This window comes from Sus scrofa, chromosome 15 (assembly GCF_000003025.6).
Source record: "Sus scrofa isolate TJ Tabasco breed Duroc chromosome 15, Sscrofa11.1, whole genome shotgun sequence".
NCBI classification, from domain to species: Eukaryota; Metazoa; Chordata; class Mammalia; order Artiodactyla; family Suidae; genus Sus; species Sus scrofa.
In genome coordinates, this window is record NC_010457.5 from 59,579,061 (window position 1) to 59,596,064 (window position 17,004).

The 17,004-nt window shown below is 38.5% G+C and overlaps 1 protein-coding gene across 7 annotated transcripts in view; it reads left to right on the forward strand.

The window, feature by feature from the left end:
* The window catches only part of WDR33 (WD repeat domain 33), a 119,219-nt gene that overhangs the window by 59,229 nt on the left and 42,986 nt on the right, over positions 1–17,004 (forward strand). Inside the window, exon 8 of one of the 7 annotated variants that reach the window (XM_021075462.1) lies at positions 7,186–16,332. The exons of the other annotated variants lie outside the window; for them this stretch is intronic. Coding sequence (XP_020931121.1) covers positions 7,186–7,376 — 191 coding nt within the window. The 3' untranslated portion in view covers positions 7,377–16,332. Of the gene's footprint in view, positions 1–7,185; positions 16,333–17,004 lie in introns of those variants that run through there. 7 annotated transcript variants of the gene reach the window in all.

Genomic DNA, 17,004 nt, shown 5'->3' on the forward strand with positions numbered 1-17,004 from the left:
TCCTAGTCGGATTCGTTAACCACTGAGCCACGACTGGAACTCCTCACATGATTTTAGAATATCCCATTACTTGGATTAGCCCAGTGAAATATTGTAAAAATAATATTTTGACAAATAACTTATTTGTGCTTTAACTTGATGTTTTCAAATGTTGTATTGGTTTCTACGGACCCCCAAGGAAGGCCCAGCCACCTCTAGGTGCCTTTGACCAGTGGTAGGTAGAGTTTTTCCATAGCCCAGTGTACTGCCTTATTACCGCCCTCCCCTGACTTGTGCATGTCCCTTTGTCTCTAATTCTGAACGAGCAAAGGTATGGGAAGCATGTAGAGATCCAATTTAGTATATATAGCTTTTAAAGTGGCTGAGTTGTTGCTGCTTTTAGGATATGTGTGCATTTTTTTCTCTTTTTAAATTATTTATTTACAGATTAAACTTTGGAGTTCCCCTTGTGGCTCAGAGGTAATGAACTTGACTAGTATCTATGAAGATGTAGGTTCGATCCCTGGCTTTGTTCAGTGGGTTAAGGATCTGGCGTTGCTGTGAGCTGTGGTGTAGGTGGCAGACATGGTTCAGATCTGGTATTGTTGTGGTATAGGCCAGCAGCTACAACTCTGATTTGACCTCTAGCCTGGGGCATATGCCGCAGGTAGGGCCCTAAAAAGATCACAACAACAACAATAACAACAAACCTTGAGCATTCTCTTCACCTTGCATCACCATCTCCCTTTGTCTGTCAAAGCATGTGGGAATCCTCACTCAATTTCTAGGATTGTTTTGTTAAAGGTGGAAACCATAAGTATTCTACCATGTTAAAACAATTTGGAAATACTAAGGGAAGTCAACATGAATGCAGTACCAAAGAGCACAACGGTGAGTCCAAGAAATTCCATACCTCGCAGCTTAGTATTTTGATGGTTACAGAAAGTTTTTATAATTAAACAAAAATAATTTGTGATGCAGAGTCATCAAAGGTTAGAGTAATTGTTTTTAGTCTTGTAAAGGCTAATAATTGCTTTTCTTTTCTTTTTTTCTTTGTTTTTTGCTTTTTAGGGCTGTACCTGTGGCATATGGAAGTTTCCAGACTAGGGGTCAAATCTGAGCTGCAGCAGCCAGTCTACACCATAGTCACAGCAATGCCAGATGTGAGCCATGTCTGTGACCTACACCACAGCTCACAGCAACAGCGGATCTTAATCTACTGAGCGAGGCCAGGGATCGAACCTGCATCCACATGGTTACTTGTCCGGTTTTGTAACCCACTGAGCCACAATGGGAACTCCCAATAATTGCTTTTTCTAAAAAACTGTTTTAACCTCTACTCTTCTGTAATGAACTTCATTGATAATAACCCCTACACAGAAACCTTCTTGATTTTTATTTATTTATTTATTTTTGTCTTTTTAGGGGTGTACCCACAGCATATGGAGGTTCCCAGGCTAGGGGTCAAATTGGAGCTGTAGCCACTGGCCTATGCTGTAGCCATAGCAGTGGCCAAATCTGAGCTCTGTCTGCAACCTGCACCACAGCTTATGGCAATGCCAGATCCTTAAGCCATTGAGTGACGCCAGGGATTGAACCTGTGTCCTCATGGATATTAGTTTCGTTTCCACTGAGCCAAGACGGAAATTCCACATAAAACTTTTAAAACAAGTCAGCAGTGCACATGCAGATAGTCTCTGAGAAGAAAAATCCTCATTAAGGGACATTATTGCTTCCATTGACAAGTAGTGTGAATAAAGTATTCTAAAACAACCCTATTTTTAAAGAATTACTGGAAGAGATCGAGGAAATTGTAGCCAAGCAGTAGTTAATTTCTTATACTAATCTGTGGGTCATAGTAGAGGATCATGGCTTTACAGTTGCAAATTTACAGGTGATTCAAAACTGCAAGCAGAAATTGTCATCTAGAGAGTATCTTGTCAGGATTCAAGAATGTAGTGTGATAGTAAACTTAATGAATAGAAACTTATTATGTAGAGTTTTAAATAGAGACAAACATCACGTCCTATATTCAGGTTTTCTTTTTTCCTTTTTCGGCCTCATGTATGGTGTATGGAAGTTTCTGGGCCTGGGATTGAGCTGCAGCTGTGGCCTTCTCTATAGCTGGTTCAGTGCCAGATGAAACCCACACTGTCACAGAGACAATGCTGGATCTTTAACCCACTGCATAGCAGCAGGAGCTTGTGTATTTAGGTTTTCAATCTCAATTCTAGAGTTTATATTAGACTCGTGATAAGAGTTCTTCTAAAAATTAAAAATGGCCATGGGTTTTTATATAAGTGAAGTTTTAATATGTTATTTCTTCCTGCATTTGTAAAAATGGATATTTAGAATGGTGGACCTTAGTTACTGAGGGGAAATGAAAATGTGGAAGGGGCTAGAAACTTGAGGAAACTAATGAGAAGTTTAGTATTCAGCTTGTTTAAGAGAGACTAAAGAAAAATTTTGTCACTTTCAGATATTTAAAAGCTTTTGTATAAAAGGATTGGGTGTATTGTATATAGTTCTTGAATATAGTGGATGGGGAGAAATAGGGCATTATATTTGGATTTAATTATAAATTTTCTTTTCTTTTTCTGAAATTGTGCCTTGTTTAGCTTTTCCAACTGTTAGAAGGAGATTATGCAAGGCATTCCTTTTTCAGATGGATGGTTCTAATTGGCAATAATTAACCTGAGTTAGGTTGTCTCTAAACTGTAGGTTCATTTGTTAGAGTAGACCCAAAATCCTGAAAGTCAAACCTGTGGATACATTCATTATAAAGAGTTAAATGAATAGGCTATATCCCACAAGGAGATACTGCCACCTTCTATTCTAAAAGTATTTTTGGTGAGACATTAGGTCATTTAATTCTATTGTTAGTATTTGGAGCCTTTAAGATGAACTAATCTTTTAAAAACATTTTGAAATAGTATTTGTACTTTTAAATTATACACATGCATATAAAGTGCACAAATCTTAAATGTATATTATGATGTATTTTAAAAATTTACACACTCATCTAACCACCTCTTAGATCAAATGCAAAGTATTTTTAGCACTCTGAAGATTGCTTCATGCCTCTTTTCCATCTAAGCCTTTTATTAGGTAGTTTAGACTCCTAAACTAAAGGGTATTTTCATTAAGTTATTTTTCCTTTTTTCCTACTATTCTTTAAATTTGAATTGTCATTTTTGTGATTTCTGTTATCTCACGTCCCTTGTGTAGAGCTGTCTTAATGTTTTCTCCTTGATATGTTGCTGTACTCTTTTGAAAATAACATTCTATTATTAGCTTAATTTACTAGTGTCCTGCTACTAAAAGCAACACAACAAAAGTATATAAAAAGATAAAGTTGTGTATTATTACAAGACTGTGGAATCTGGATGTTGGTCACAGTTTTAACTGTTAGCAGCCTTGTGATACTGGGGTGAATCACATTACTGTGGTTGTGTCCTCAGTCTGTATAATGGGGGTTAATAATGGTACTGGCCTTACTAAGTTGCAAGAATTAAATGTTTTAATTCATGAGAATCACTTAACTAGTGCCATAAAGAATGTTCAGTGGATGCCAGCTATTATGTTATTTCCAAAGCTAAAAAAGAGCCTCTTTCCCTCTTTAAGGGTAAAAATGGTTATTTCAGAAGTGTATTCTACTTTTCTGATTTAAATGCTTTTCAGGCATTATCATTAGTTATTACAGTAGTACAGGTTGTGGGGGAGATCTTGTTTTTGTTTTTCTTTTTTGGCTGCACCTGAGGCATATGGAAGTCCCCGGGCCAGGGATGAAATCAGAGCTGCATCTTCGACCTACATCATAGCTGGATCCTTAACACGCTGGGCCATAGTGGGAATTCCCAGTAGTATAGATTTTTATTTATGGTTAGTCTATAAATATGACTACTTGTTTAAACAGAGTCGTCATGATTTTCTGATGTTTTCCAGATGTGAAAAATCAGCACTTAAAATTTGCATTTTTAAGATCTCATGTGGAGGTGTTCTGTTGGGGCTCAGTAGGTTAACCTGACTAGTATCCATGAGGATGTGGATTTGATCCCTGGCCTAACTGAATGAGTGAAGGATCTGGTGCTTTGGTGTAGGTTGCACATGCGGCTTGGATCCTGCATTGCTGTGGCTCTGGTGTAGGCTGGCAGCTGCAGCTGCCAATTTGACCCCTAGGCTGGGAACATCTGTATGTCGAAGGTACAGCCCTAAAAAAAATAAATAAAAAAGATCGCCTGTGGAGACGTTTAAAGATTCTATTTTAATTCTTAGATGAATCAAATATTTAATGATTACTCATTGGTCAATATGTTATACTTGATTGTTTTGCTGATACATTCACAAGGCATCATGTCGTAGCAGTTTCAGCATTTCCCTAGTTCTTTCATTTCTTCAGATACGTCTTGTGATACATTCACAAGGCATCATGTCGTAGCAGTTTCAGCATTTCCCTAGTTCTTTCATTTCTTCAGATACGTCTTGTGAATTGGTCTGGTACCATTGTGAATGGGAGTGCTGAGTAACGAAAACCATTGCTTTTTACAGCTTGTCATACTGTGCCAAATGTTATAATTGGTGCCTGACTGCTTCATCAGGACAGCATTTATTTTCCTCTGGTGAAAGAACAGGTTTTTTCCTATTGACTGAATTTGATCACAGTTTTAAACTTCTAACTCCATTTAGCAATAAAGTTGGGTGAGCTAGTGAGAGCTCTGGTAAAATGTCGTTTCTGTTTGTCATCTTTGATGAGTGAAATGATCAGCAATAAGTTAGGAGTCTTGGGAAAATTGTATTTCACTTTTTTTTTTTTTTTTTTGTCACAAAAGGCAGGAGTTAAATATATAAATCTAGTATCATTTCTTTGGGCCTCCTGATCATCCTTTGCTCCCATCCCATTAAACTTCCCAGCTGATGGCAGACTGGCTGGGGTGAAGCCTGTTCTGTCTCAGAAGTCTTTCCTGGAGTTTGTTGCAGGGTGGTAGGAGCTAAATAAATCTTTATGTAGGATGTAGCAGACATGGACCCAACTGATAAGTAAATAGGATGCTAAGAAGAAGAGATTAGAAGTTAAAGAGCATTGTTAAGTTTAAAAAAAGTTTTTTTTTATTTTTTTAAGTTTTATTGAAGTATAGCTGATTTATGTTGTGATAATTTCTGCTCTACAACATACACATCCATTCTTTTTCAGATTCTTTTCCCATATTATCACAGAATATTGGGTAGAGTTCCCTGGGTTATACAGCAGGTCCCATTGGCCAATCATTCCACGTATCACAGTGTGCACAATGCCTGTCCCAAACCCCCAGTAGTTCCCCTGCCCCCACACCTGTCCCCTTTGGTAACCATGTGTTTGTTTTCAAAGTCTGTGAGTCTGTTTCTCTTCTACAAATAAGTTCATTTGTATCCTTTTTTAAGATTCCACATGTAAGCGATAGCATATGATGTTTGCTGTCTGACTGAAGAGCATTGTAAATTTGATGATTTCTGAACTTAAATTATTTTCTTTCTTTTTTTTTTTTTTTTTGTCTTTTTGCCATTTTCTTGGGCTGCTCCCGCGACATATGGAGGTTCCCAGGCTAGGGGTCTAATCGGAGCTGTAGCTGCCGGAATACGCCGCAGCCGCAGCAGCAGCAACTCGGGATCCGAACCTCATTTGCAACCCACACCACAGCTCACGGCAGTGTTGGATCCTTAACCCACTGAGCAGGGCCAGGGATGGAACCTGCGACCTCATGGTTCTTAGTCGGATTCATTAACCACTGAGCCAAGACGGAAACTCCAAATTCTTTTCTTTCTTGAGGTCATATATATAGTACAGCCCTTACTTGTAATGTTCTTTCTGTAGGCTCTGAATGTTCTGAAATACTTCAAAAGTTTGTTGTTATTAGTATTTTATTTTTTGTAATGGTCAAATCACACCATTTAATTTAGTTTTCAGAGATTAATGGAAAGTGTTCCATTTACATCTTTTTCAAGTGTGTTATCTAGTCTAGTTTTTAGGGACATTTTTAGGTTTAGACATTCAATATTTTAATGTGCCAAACAAATGTAAATTACCAAGGGACTTGTGATTAAAAAAATGTTTATTTAAAAAAAAATTCATGAGAGTTTGTTAGGCATTTTATTTGGTTTATTAAATCTGGCAGAGGGAGTTCCCGTAGTGCCTCAGTGGTCAACAAATCCGACTAGGAACCATGAGGTTACGGGTTCAATCCCTGGCCCTGCTCAGTGGGTTAAGGATCCAGTGTTGCCCTGAGCTGTGGTGTAGGTCGCAGACGTGGCTCGAATCCTGAGTTTCTGTGGCTCTGGAATAGGCCGGTGGCTACAGCTCCAATTAGACCCCTAGCCTGGGAACCTCCATATGCCACAGGGGTGCGGCCCAAGAAAATGGCAAAAAAACCAAAAAAAGAAAACTGGCGGAGAAATCATTAGTTTCACTGTAAAGCACTTTAGCTTTTTTTTTTTTTTTTTTTTGGCTTTTTAGGGCCACACCCTCGGCATGTGAAGGTTCCTAGGTTAGGGGTCCAATCAGAGCTGTAGCTGCCGGCATACGACACAGCCACAGCAACACCAGATCTGAGCTGCGTCTGCAGCCTAGACCACAGCGCACGGCAGTGCCAGATCCTGGATCCTTAACCCACTGAACTAGGCCAGGGATCGAACCCTCAACCTCAAGATTCCTAGTTGGATTTGTTTACATTGTGCCATGGTGGGAACTCCCATTTTAGCTTTTTGAAATAGCTGTTTTACATGTAGTTCTTTTCCTTCATATTTCAGACCTTTTTTTAAAAAAAGTCATCTGCTTTCCTCCCACAGTGAGGAAATAAGATGATGCCATGGTTCTGATTTAGGAATTGAATATTAGAGATTGACGCTTGTGAGACGATAGGTATTTGACAGCCTCAGTGTGGTAGAGGAGAGCTTCAGTCCTGTAGGAGGCACTCCAGTGATTGTTGATTGTAAAGGATGCAGCTTCACACTGTTATTGAGGTCCAGACTATAAAGAGAGAGTAGTTAATATTAGGGTATTTCCTTCAACATTATTTTATAATCACATTTGAATTAAATGTGCTGATATCCAGCAGGCAATAAATTGAATATCCTAAAAAAAATTTAGAAGAGATTTACAGCGGATTCAGTGGAAAGGTCAGCTTTCTTTGGTCTCTTCTTTTTTCTTTTTTTTGGCTGCCCTGCACCGTATAGATTCGCCAGGCCAAGGATCAGATCTGAGACTCACTTGTGACCAGTGCTGCAGCTTCGGCAATGCCAGGTCCTTAACCGAGTGTGCTAGGCCGGGGATTAAACCTGTGTCTCAGCGCTGTAGAGATGCCACTGAATTGCACCACAGCGGGAGCTCTTGGATTACTTCTAATACTCTGATAAAATGTTGGTGAAAGGGTATAAATCTATTATAAGTTGTAACGTAATGAATATTTAACTCATTGTTTCCTAAAATCTTTTACCTCATTTACCAGGTGGTCTCAGGAAGATCACAGACTTCCTTTTCCTACTGTAAGTTATACAGTTATTACAAGATATAATACATGCTGTTTTTGAACAAGCTTATTTTGTTTGTTTTGTTGTTTTTTGCTTTTTAGTGCCACAGCATATAGAAGTTCCCAGGCTAGGGATCAAATCAGATCTACAGCTGCTGGCCTGTGCCACAGCCACAGCAATGGGGGTCTGATCTACACCACAGCTCATGGCAGCACTGGATCTTTAACCCACTGAGCAAGGCCAGGGATCTGACCTGCATCCTCATGGATCCTAGCTGGGTTCATTAACCACTGTGCCACAAAGGGAACTCAGGAACAAACTTTTAAACATTTTTTATTTTATTTTTGGTTTTTTAATTTTAGGACTGTGCTTGTGGCATATGGAGGTTCCCAGGCCAGGGGTCCAATTGGAGCTATAGCTGCCAGCCTATATACTACAGCCACAGCAACATCAGATCCAAGCCGCGTCTGCAGCCTGTACCACAGCTCATGGCAATGCCAGATCCTTAACCCACTGAGCCAGGCCAGGGATCGAATCCAAAACCTCATGGTTCCTAGTCGGATTCGTTTCCACTGTACCACTATAGGAACTCCTAAATATTTTTTATTGATATGATGAAGTCAAGGTTTTGAACTGCATTATGGCATCAGAAGATGTGTGTAAATCATTGCTCCTTGTTGAATAACCAGGTTTTCGTGATCCATAAAATGTAACTGATAATAAGTGTCTAACAAGGGAATCAGATTGTAACATATGCAGTACTTTGTGTGCTACACCGGTAGAGGGTGGTCAGTGGTGGTGAAAATATTTTTTCTCAGCCACAACCCCACACAGTGCAGGTTCCTAAGAAATGATGTGCCTTTGAAAACAGTGACTTTCATGCTTGGGATCTCAGACTGAAGCTCCAATCTTAGATCTTCCATGGCCAGGCAGGCCTCAAGAGGCACTTGGGGAACTGGCATGTATTTATTCCATGTTCCAACCCCCAGACGTGAAAATCTTCCAGTTTTATCTGGAAGGTAAGTAATGGGTGATTTATTTTTATATATTTTGTTGTCGTTGTTTGGCCACATCTGTGGCATGTGGAAGTTCCCAGGCTGGGGATCAAACCCAAGCCACAGCAGCGACCTCAACCACTGTAGTGAAAATGCTGGATCCTTCACCTGCTGTGCCTCAAAGGAACTTAGATTTTTTTTTTTTAAGCTGACTTTATGGTTGACAGGTAAGGTGTTTTCTGCCTTTTCTTTGGGCCAGAGAGTGTCCTCTTTAATTATTACTATCAGTTTTTTCAAGACTTCTAGTTTTTAACTTTTGCATTAAACATAGAGTTACGAATAGCCTAAAAATTTTTTTTGACAAAATGCTCAGTTTAGTGTTTGTAGTAGCTTTGTTTATGTTGTAGACATTTGTTCTAAGTTGGCATTCTAGGCTTTTCTACCTCTGGTTGTAATTAATTCTTACAAAAATAACATTCAGCTGCAAAGTGGGAGGTTTTTTTTTTTTTTTTTTTTTATTAAAACAATTTTTTTTTTTGGTGGGGGGAGTTCTCATTTGACTCAGCGGAAAAGAACCCAACTAGTATCCATGAGGATGGGGGTTTGATCCCTGGCCTTGCTCAGTGTGTTAAGGATTTGATGTTACTGCCAGCTGTGGTGTAGGTTGCAGACGCAGCTCGGATCTGGTGTTGCTATGGCTGTTGGGTAAGCTGGCAGCTGTAGCTCTGATTTGATCCCTAGCCTGGGAACTTTAATTATGCTGCAGGTACATCCCTAAAGAAAAAAAAAATTTTTTTTTTTTTTCAGTGAGAAAGTACATACGAAAAGTACATATCTTCATTTTCTTCTTATAGTTATCTTACCCAGATTTTCCAGTAGTTATTGTAAGCACTACTTTTTAAAAAAATTTTTTCCCCTACCTTTTCTTTATATACCTTTAGCTTTATTATTGCCGAATAATTTCTTGGAGTTCTTGTTTTAAAATACTTATGAATCTGGATGTAGTCTGGATGCATGAGCATGCTTCCAACTGAAGTGACTCTTGATGAACTCCTTTCTCCTAATCATCTTAGCTACATAAATTTCTCTGATGCCTTTGCAGTTTTCAGTATGATTGAAAGTAGTGCTTTGTACTTTATCTGAATTCTTCAACACATATTAGCATGGTCTTGACATTAAAAGCAAAATGGAATATTATACCAAAGCCTCCCTTCTGTTATGAGATGTGTATTAAGAAGCCATGGTAATTAGCTTAATTTAACAACAGATAGGACTTCAAGTCATTTTGCAACCCTAGAACACTTAGTCTATTTTCATTCTACCTTTCATATTCGCAAGTATCAGTACCTCCAGTCAGAGACCACCAGCAACATACCAGTAGTTTAACAAGTTGTATTTATTACTTGCTGCAACAAAGCACACAGACCATAGGTAACCGTGAAGTATCTCAGGAAGAGGGTGTTATTAACATTATATTATAGGATTTGGATTTTGGGTAAACGGTTTGAGGGTTCAAAGAAGTGAGGTCTGTTACTCTTAGCATAAGAGAGATGTTTGGTCTGTGGATTGCGCAGGACCTTGTTTTTGTCTCTTCTTATGGTCTTACTGTTTGTAATAACATTGAGGCTTAGCTGTGAGCATCAGATTAGTTCTCAGAGGTCAGGGACTGCTTTTTCCCTCCCTCTTTAAAAGCATTGAAATTCATGGAGGAGTTCCTGTCTGGCGCAGTAGAAAGGAATCTGACTAGGAACCACGAGGTTGTGGGTTCCATCCCTGGCCTTGCTCAGGGGGTTAAGGATCCAGTGTTGCCGTGAGCTGCAGTGTAGGTTGCAGATGCGGCTCACATCTGGTGTTGCTGTGCCTCTGGCGTAGGCTGGCAGTTGTAGCTCCGGTTCAACCCCTAGCCTGGGAACCACCATATGCTGCGGGTGTGGCTAAGAAAAAAAAAAAAAAAATTTAAGTTCATGGAGTTCTCATCGTGGCTCAGGGTAATGAACCCTACTAGTGTCCATGAGGACATGGGTTTGACCCCTTGCCTTGATCAGTGGGTTAAGAATCCATTGTTACCATGAGCTGTGATGTAGGTCACAGATATGACTCAGATCCCACAGCATTGCCATGGCTATGGTGTAGTCCAGCAGCTGCAGCTCCGATTCAACCCCTAGCCTTGGAACTTCCATATGCTGAGGGTTTGGCCCTAAAAAGTAAGCAAACAAACAAACAAAAAAGCATTTACGTTCGACTGGCTTCTCTGTGTAGGGACCAGCTGGGGGAGATTAAGATTTAATAGCAGTGATATATTGGATCTGTTTCTGGAATGAGCTACAATGATAGTGCCAGGTATATTTTTACAAAACAACTGTGAAGCATGTCAGTTTTCAACTAGCCAGAAGAGTTAAGGGTTTTCCCCACATCCCCAGAGTAGGACACAGCTGGCTAACAGATGCACAAAATAAAGCACAGATGCTTGATAACTGAGATGTTGAGTGTAGTTTCCTGGGAAGCATCTTGGTGGCACCACTCTTGCTGCTCTTGGTGTGTCTACTGCCTCTATAAGGGCTTTGGTGCAAAACACGTACTTTTTGCCCACCACCCCCCCCCTTTGGGTAAAATCGGAAAATCTTTTTCACTTTCTTTCTGTTAGCAAGAAAGACATACCTTGTTTTTTACTTCGTTTTTATTACACTTTGAAACAGTGCACTTTTTACAAATCGAAGGTTTGTGGCAACCCTGTGTCAATCCAGCCTATCAGCAGCATTTTCCAAAAGCATTATTTTTAAATTAAGAATTTTTTTTAAACATACTGATGTTGTACACTTAATGGACTACAGTATGTGTAAACATAACTTAGACACCGGGAAACAAAAAATTTGTATGAATCTCTTTATTGCAGTATCTGCTTTCCCATGGTAGTCTGGAACTAAACCCACGATATCTTGGAGGTATGCCTGTACTAATGTGGATCTTTCCTAAAAGTGAAGTGGCATAAAGCAAACTTCAGAAAGGAAGGGGATACATGTAGTGGATAAAAACATGTTCTCTTTAAGAAATACCATGATTGAATTTTCCTGCATTAATCTCCCTGGGGATTCTAGGATTTACTCAACTGAATTTAGTGTCCAGGGTTAATTTTTCATACTTCACGAGTTTTTTCTTTACATCTGGGAAGTGTCAGCTATTTATTTTGTGTATTGTCTGTGTTCATATGTAGCATATACATTAAAGGGATTTTAAAGGTTTTTAATGTTAAAAACCTTACAGTTAAAAATTAAAATAATTGTAAAATTCTTCAGGAACTCTCAGGTTGACTTAAACAATAAAAAGGACCTGTTTCAAAACTACTCTCTAGTATAACTGTATACATCAAAGATCACTGAAAATTAATTTAGATTATTCATTTATTCAAATAATTGCTGTGTGGAGTTCCCTTCATAGCTCAGTGGTTAATGAACCTGACTAGGATCCATGAGGATGCAGGACTGATCCTGCCTCACTCAATGGGTTAAGGAGCCTTGAGCTGTGGTGTAGGTCACAGACACAGTCCTAAAAAAAATTAATAAATAAAAAAAGGCAAAAGAAAAATTTGCTGTGTATTTGGTGCCAGGCTAGGTGCCAGGCCCTTGGTATGGAGGAGGGGGTTAAATAGTCTCTCCTGTCCCCATGAGTAATACAAGTGCTAATTTGAGATTTTTTGTTTCTAGTCACCATTTTTGTAGTATCTTAATTTTATATATATTCTAAAGCAAGCACTGTTCTATAGTATATAGAAAAGTATCCCTCTGATTAATGAGATAGTTCTTACAGTTTTTGTGACTTTAAAAGTGGTAACTTTTTAGAAATCAGATATTTATGGAGCATCTGCTCATGTAAGTCTGGAGATAATCTTTTTAAAATGTAGGCGCATTCAGAATAAAAGTTGTCTCCCATGAAACTGCAATGTAATCTTCTGTTTTATCTTCACTTTGAATAATAAACTAAGAATATTCTCCTTAATAATGAATCTTTTTATCACTTAGTAAAAAACTGATTAAGTTTTAAAACTAGAAAAGTTAGGTTTGTAATTAAGACTTGACTTATGGGCACTTGATAAAAGTCTGGAGCACATTTGGGTAGTGTCACATGGTTAGAGAATTCAAAATGTCTAGCTCCATTAGACAGACAAGACACATTATAGGCAAACCAGTTTCTTTATGTGGTACCACTAATTTTGCCATTGGTTTATAGAGTTTTCCTATAGAAATAAAGAATATAAGCACATTTTGTCTTTGAAATCTTCATGATAGCTTTGAATGTTGGTGAGAACCTCAAAAACCTTTAAGGGTTTAGATTGCAAAACTTTTGACGTCTTGATACTTTTAGAGGCATTAGAATATGGTTGATTTGAACCAAACTAAGGATGATAACTATTCAGAACAAGATTTTTTTCTTAAAGATCATTCAGCAGAGAAAGATGTGTTCATTTGAAGTTTTAAAAACACCCTCTTGGAGTTCCCGTTGTGGCGCAGTGCTTAATGAATCTGACTAGGAACCATGAGGTTGCGGGTTCGATCCCTGCCCTTGCTCAGTGAGTTAACAATCCGGCATTGCCTTGAGCTGTGGTGTAGGTCGCAGACGTGGCTCGGATCCCGAGTTGCTGTGGCTCTGGCAGGGCTGGCAGCTACAGCTCCAATTCGATCTCTAGCCTGGGAACCTCCATATGCCTCGGAAGCAGCCCAAGAAACGGCAAAAAGACAAAAAAACAAAAAACAAAAAACCCACACCCTCTTGCATGGGAAGAGGTATTTCAGAAGTAACACAGATTTCAGAATTGGTAGGGAGCTTACTGTGCTGCTATTTTTATCTGTGTCTGAATTACATGTAGGTGCCAGAATACATCTCCATATGATTTAAGCACAAAGGTTTGTGGCACATTCTCTTGATTTGAAGTATCCAGATAAGGCTTTGTATTTTAAAATTAATTTATCTGGGCAGCAGTCTACGTTCATGATCCCCACAAAATTTATTCTTCTATATTTATTATAACCAGTAGGTTTGCATTTGTGTTTTCTCTGTAACTGTCTACTTACCAGAACGTTCGATCTAGAATAGTACCAGTTTACTGTGTCTTTTCATAGTCAATGATGAGTGCAAATCTATTTGTAACACGTCATTTTTTTTCCTTAAAAATTTTTTTTGTGCGTTGTTACCTATAACTATAGGAGAATATAGTGTAATTGCTGTTTACAGTGGTTAAGTGACAAGGAAAAAGAAATTAATGTTATCAAACCTCTTTTCCAGCTGCTCCAAAATTCTGGTTACAATCATAGTTTCTTGCTGGGGCAGTCTTTGTTTTTTCTCTGGGATACTTTAAACATTACTCATCCGAGAGCAGTAGATCTGGCTTTGAATCCCAGCTCTGCTGCTGGGCAAGTCAAGTCTCAGTAGGCATTTCCTCCTGTGTAAAGTGTGGCTAATCATACCTACCTCACAGGGTTGTTGTGAGGGTCCCAGAAGTACACAGAAGAAAGCACTTCTCACGTTGCAGGCACGAAGTAAGTGTTTGTTGCTTAAATTATATATGTGCAAAGGAAGATGCAGAAGTTATGGAGGGTGTAAAAAAAGTAATTTGAGTTAGACGAAGTTGGAATAGATTAGGAAAGATAAAGGGTTTATTTAAGAGGAGATTACTAGATCAAGAATTGGGATGGGTTATCATATATGATTATCCTATTTCAGTAGTGACTTTTAGGTTTAGAAGTGTCATTGATAAAATTATTGTATTGTAAGCCACATTTAAATAAATAACATTATATTGAAATGGAACTATGACTTATTTTTTTAAAGCTTTATTTATGTAAGTCCTCATACTTTATTTCCACTGTCACCTCTGAACCACAGCATTACCATAGGCAATGATTCACTCCTACCATCCCATGCACTGTCCTCAAAGTTCTCTTCTTTTTCCTTTTTGGTTGCTCGCTTATTTGGTTTTTGAGTGGATGATATATTTAAATCTTTCCCGAGGAATACTAGCTGCTTTTTTGAGTTCTAGTTAGGCAAATTCATATTTGGTGAATGTAAGATCTACTGAGTTATACTGAGTTATTCTGTGGATATAATAGAATATTTTTTCCATTACTCCTTTTTACTAAGTTTATAATATCTTGAAAAATATAAAGGCCAAAAATTAATACATCTTTGTGGTGTGAGTTATTCAGACATTTTTTTGGGGGAGGGTGTCTTTTAGGGCCACACCTATGGCATATGGAGGTTCCCACACTAGGGTTCCAGTCGGAACTGTAGCCACCGGCCTATGCCACAGCAATAGCAACAGCAACGCAAGATCTGAGCTGAGTCTGCAACCTATCCAACAGCTCACGGCAATGTTGGATCCTTAACCCACAGAGTGAGGCCAGGGATCGAACTCGTGTCCTCATGGATGCTAGTCGGGTTCTCTAACTGCTGAGCCACGACAGAAACTCCTATTTGGGCTTTGGGCTTTTTTTTTTTTTTTTTTGGAATGTCTTAAATTGTTTATTAGGTAAGAATTTTACAAACATTTCTTATTAGTGGTAACGGTGGAGCTTGAGAGTATTGTGCCTTCTCCAAGCTGCACGGCGGGAACCACCAATAGTGTGGTGGAACTTGTGGCCCTTTCCAAGGCTGCGGCTCTTTCTGCCTGCAGAAGTCAGCCCTCACATCTCCCTATGCTTGTGGACTGGTTTGGTGACCCACTGGGTGTCAGGATTTCTTCTGATATTTGGGCATTTTTAATAGGCATTTTAAGTTAGATCAAAATCACATACTCCATTTTTAGAGATATTTATATAATTAGCATTGTATCATAAATCCTTAGTTATTCTACTTTTCTTTAGTCTTTGATTTTTCTCCTTTTATTATTGCCTTTTCTAAAAACGTGTACTAAAAGGAAAATTATTCTTTAAGCACAATTAAGTTTGAGAAGGCTTCACTCTGCCACACTACTTTGATTTTGTGTTGAGTGTGATGGCTGAAGATGAGAATTAAAGACCAGTAACTGAGAACTTTGAGGTCCCATACACCCCAGTGTCAACACTGGTCCCACAGAGCACAGGCAGTATTGCTGCAGGTACCTGTCTAAGCAGCATTTTTTCTCTGGGAAACATTGATGGCACAACTCAGTGTGGTTGACTGGCAAAGAAATGTATACACTGTGGTCATATGTACACAGGAATGTGTTTAGAATACAACTGTGAGACTGAAGCCCACTACCAGTGTGTATCTTTTCAGAAGCGTTCTCACTAGTTAAATGGGTTTACGTTGATATGTCCACATCTTGTCCTGTCACCAGAAAGATGATAGATAATGAATATAAACATAGGCTGACTTCTTAACAATCACTGACCTATATATATGTATGTGGATTATCACTTGCAACCTTGGCTTTATTGGTAGCACCGTTCCCTAATCAACCAACCTGAAGACCACATGCAGCATTAAGATGCAGTTTTTCCATCAGTCATGCATGGCAACAAGTATATTCTATGTATCATGTGGAAATGAGATTTGGAGAGAACTGTAATTGTCTGGATTCACACATTCTACTGTGTGCTATATGGGAGGCTGAGATCTTGATGCGCCACTGTTGGGGAATGGAGGGGGTGGAAAGGTAAGGAAAGAATTGGGTGGGATTAATGTGGAAGTTGTTTTATTGAGAATTTACTGCCTTTTACAAAGGTAATAAACATTCATAAAAAGTTCGAAAACTTAGAAGTAAAAATCAGTGTCTTCCCCTCCGTTTCCAATCTCATATTCAGAGGTCATCACTATCCCATTAAAAGTTTGATGTGAATGTTTCCACAACTCTTATGCATATACAAAAAGATACTAAAAAAAAAAACAAACATAAAATGGGATCATACTGCATACACTCTTTTGCTACTTGCTTTTCTCACGACACAGTATATCATGAACATCTATCTTTCCCTGTCATTACTGCTGCAGTCTTTTTATTAGGTAACTACTTTATAACATTTCATAGCATGTGTCTTATCATAGCTTATTTTACCATTCTCATTGATAGACATTTAAGGGTTTGCAGTCCTAACAATAAACTCAGATAAAGAGACTGAACATTAAACCTTTGGAAGATACTTGTGAGTTGTCCTCAGCGTCCTGGAGTCATTAATGATAACGTTTAAGAATGTTGTAGTTCAGCCAAAAATTCTAATAATAATGTAGGATTAATGTTTTAGGAAGTTTCCATCATTTAAAAATTTAAACTTCTTTTAAAAATTCGTAAATAATATGCACCCAAGGTAAAATCTCTTCTCCAGCACCATAGCGGGTATGGAAGTTGGATAATCTTTTTAAACTTATTTATTTATTCCTGTGGTTACTATTAGAATTTTAAATAATATATCTCTCGATATATATGACATAGCGTCTCTTTACTTCCCTGCCATGATAAATGAGGAATTTCAAGTACTTACATCACCAGCCATGCCTTCTACCTCCTGGGCTTTGTTATGATTGGTGTTGTTCTGATAGTTTCCCTTATAGCTTTAAATGT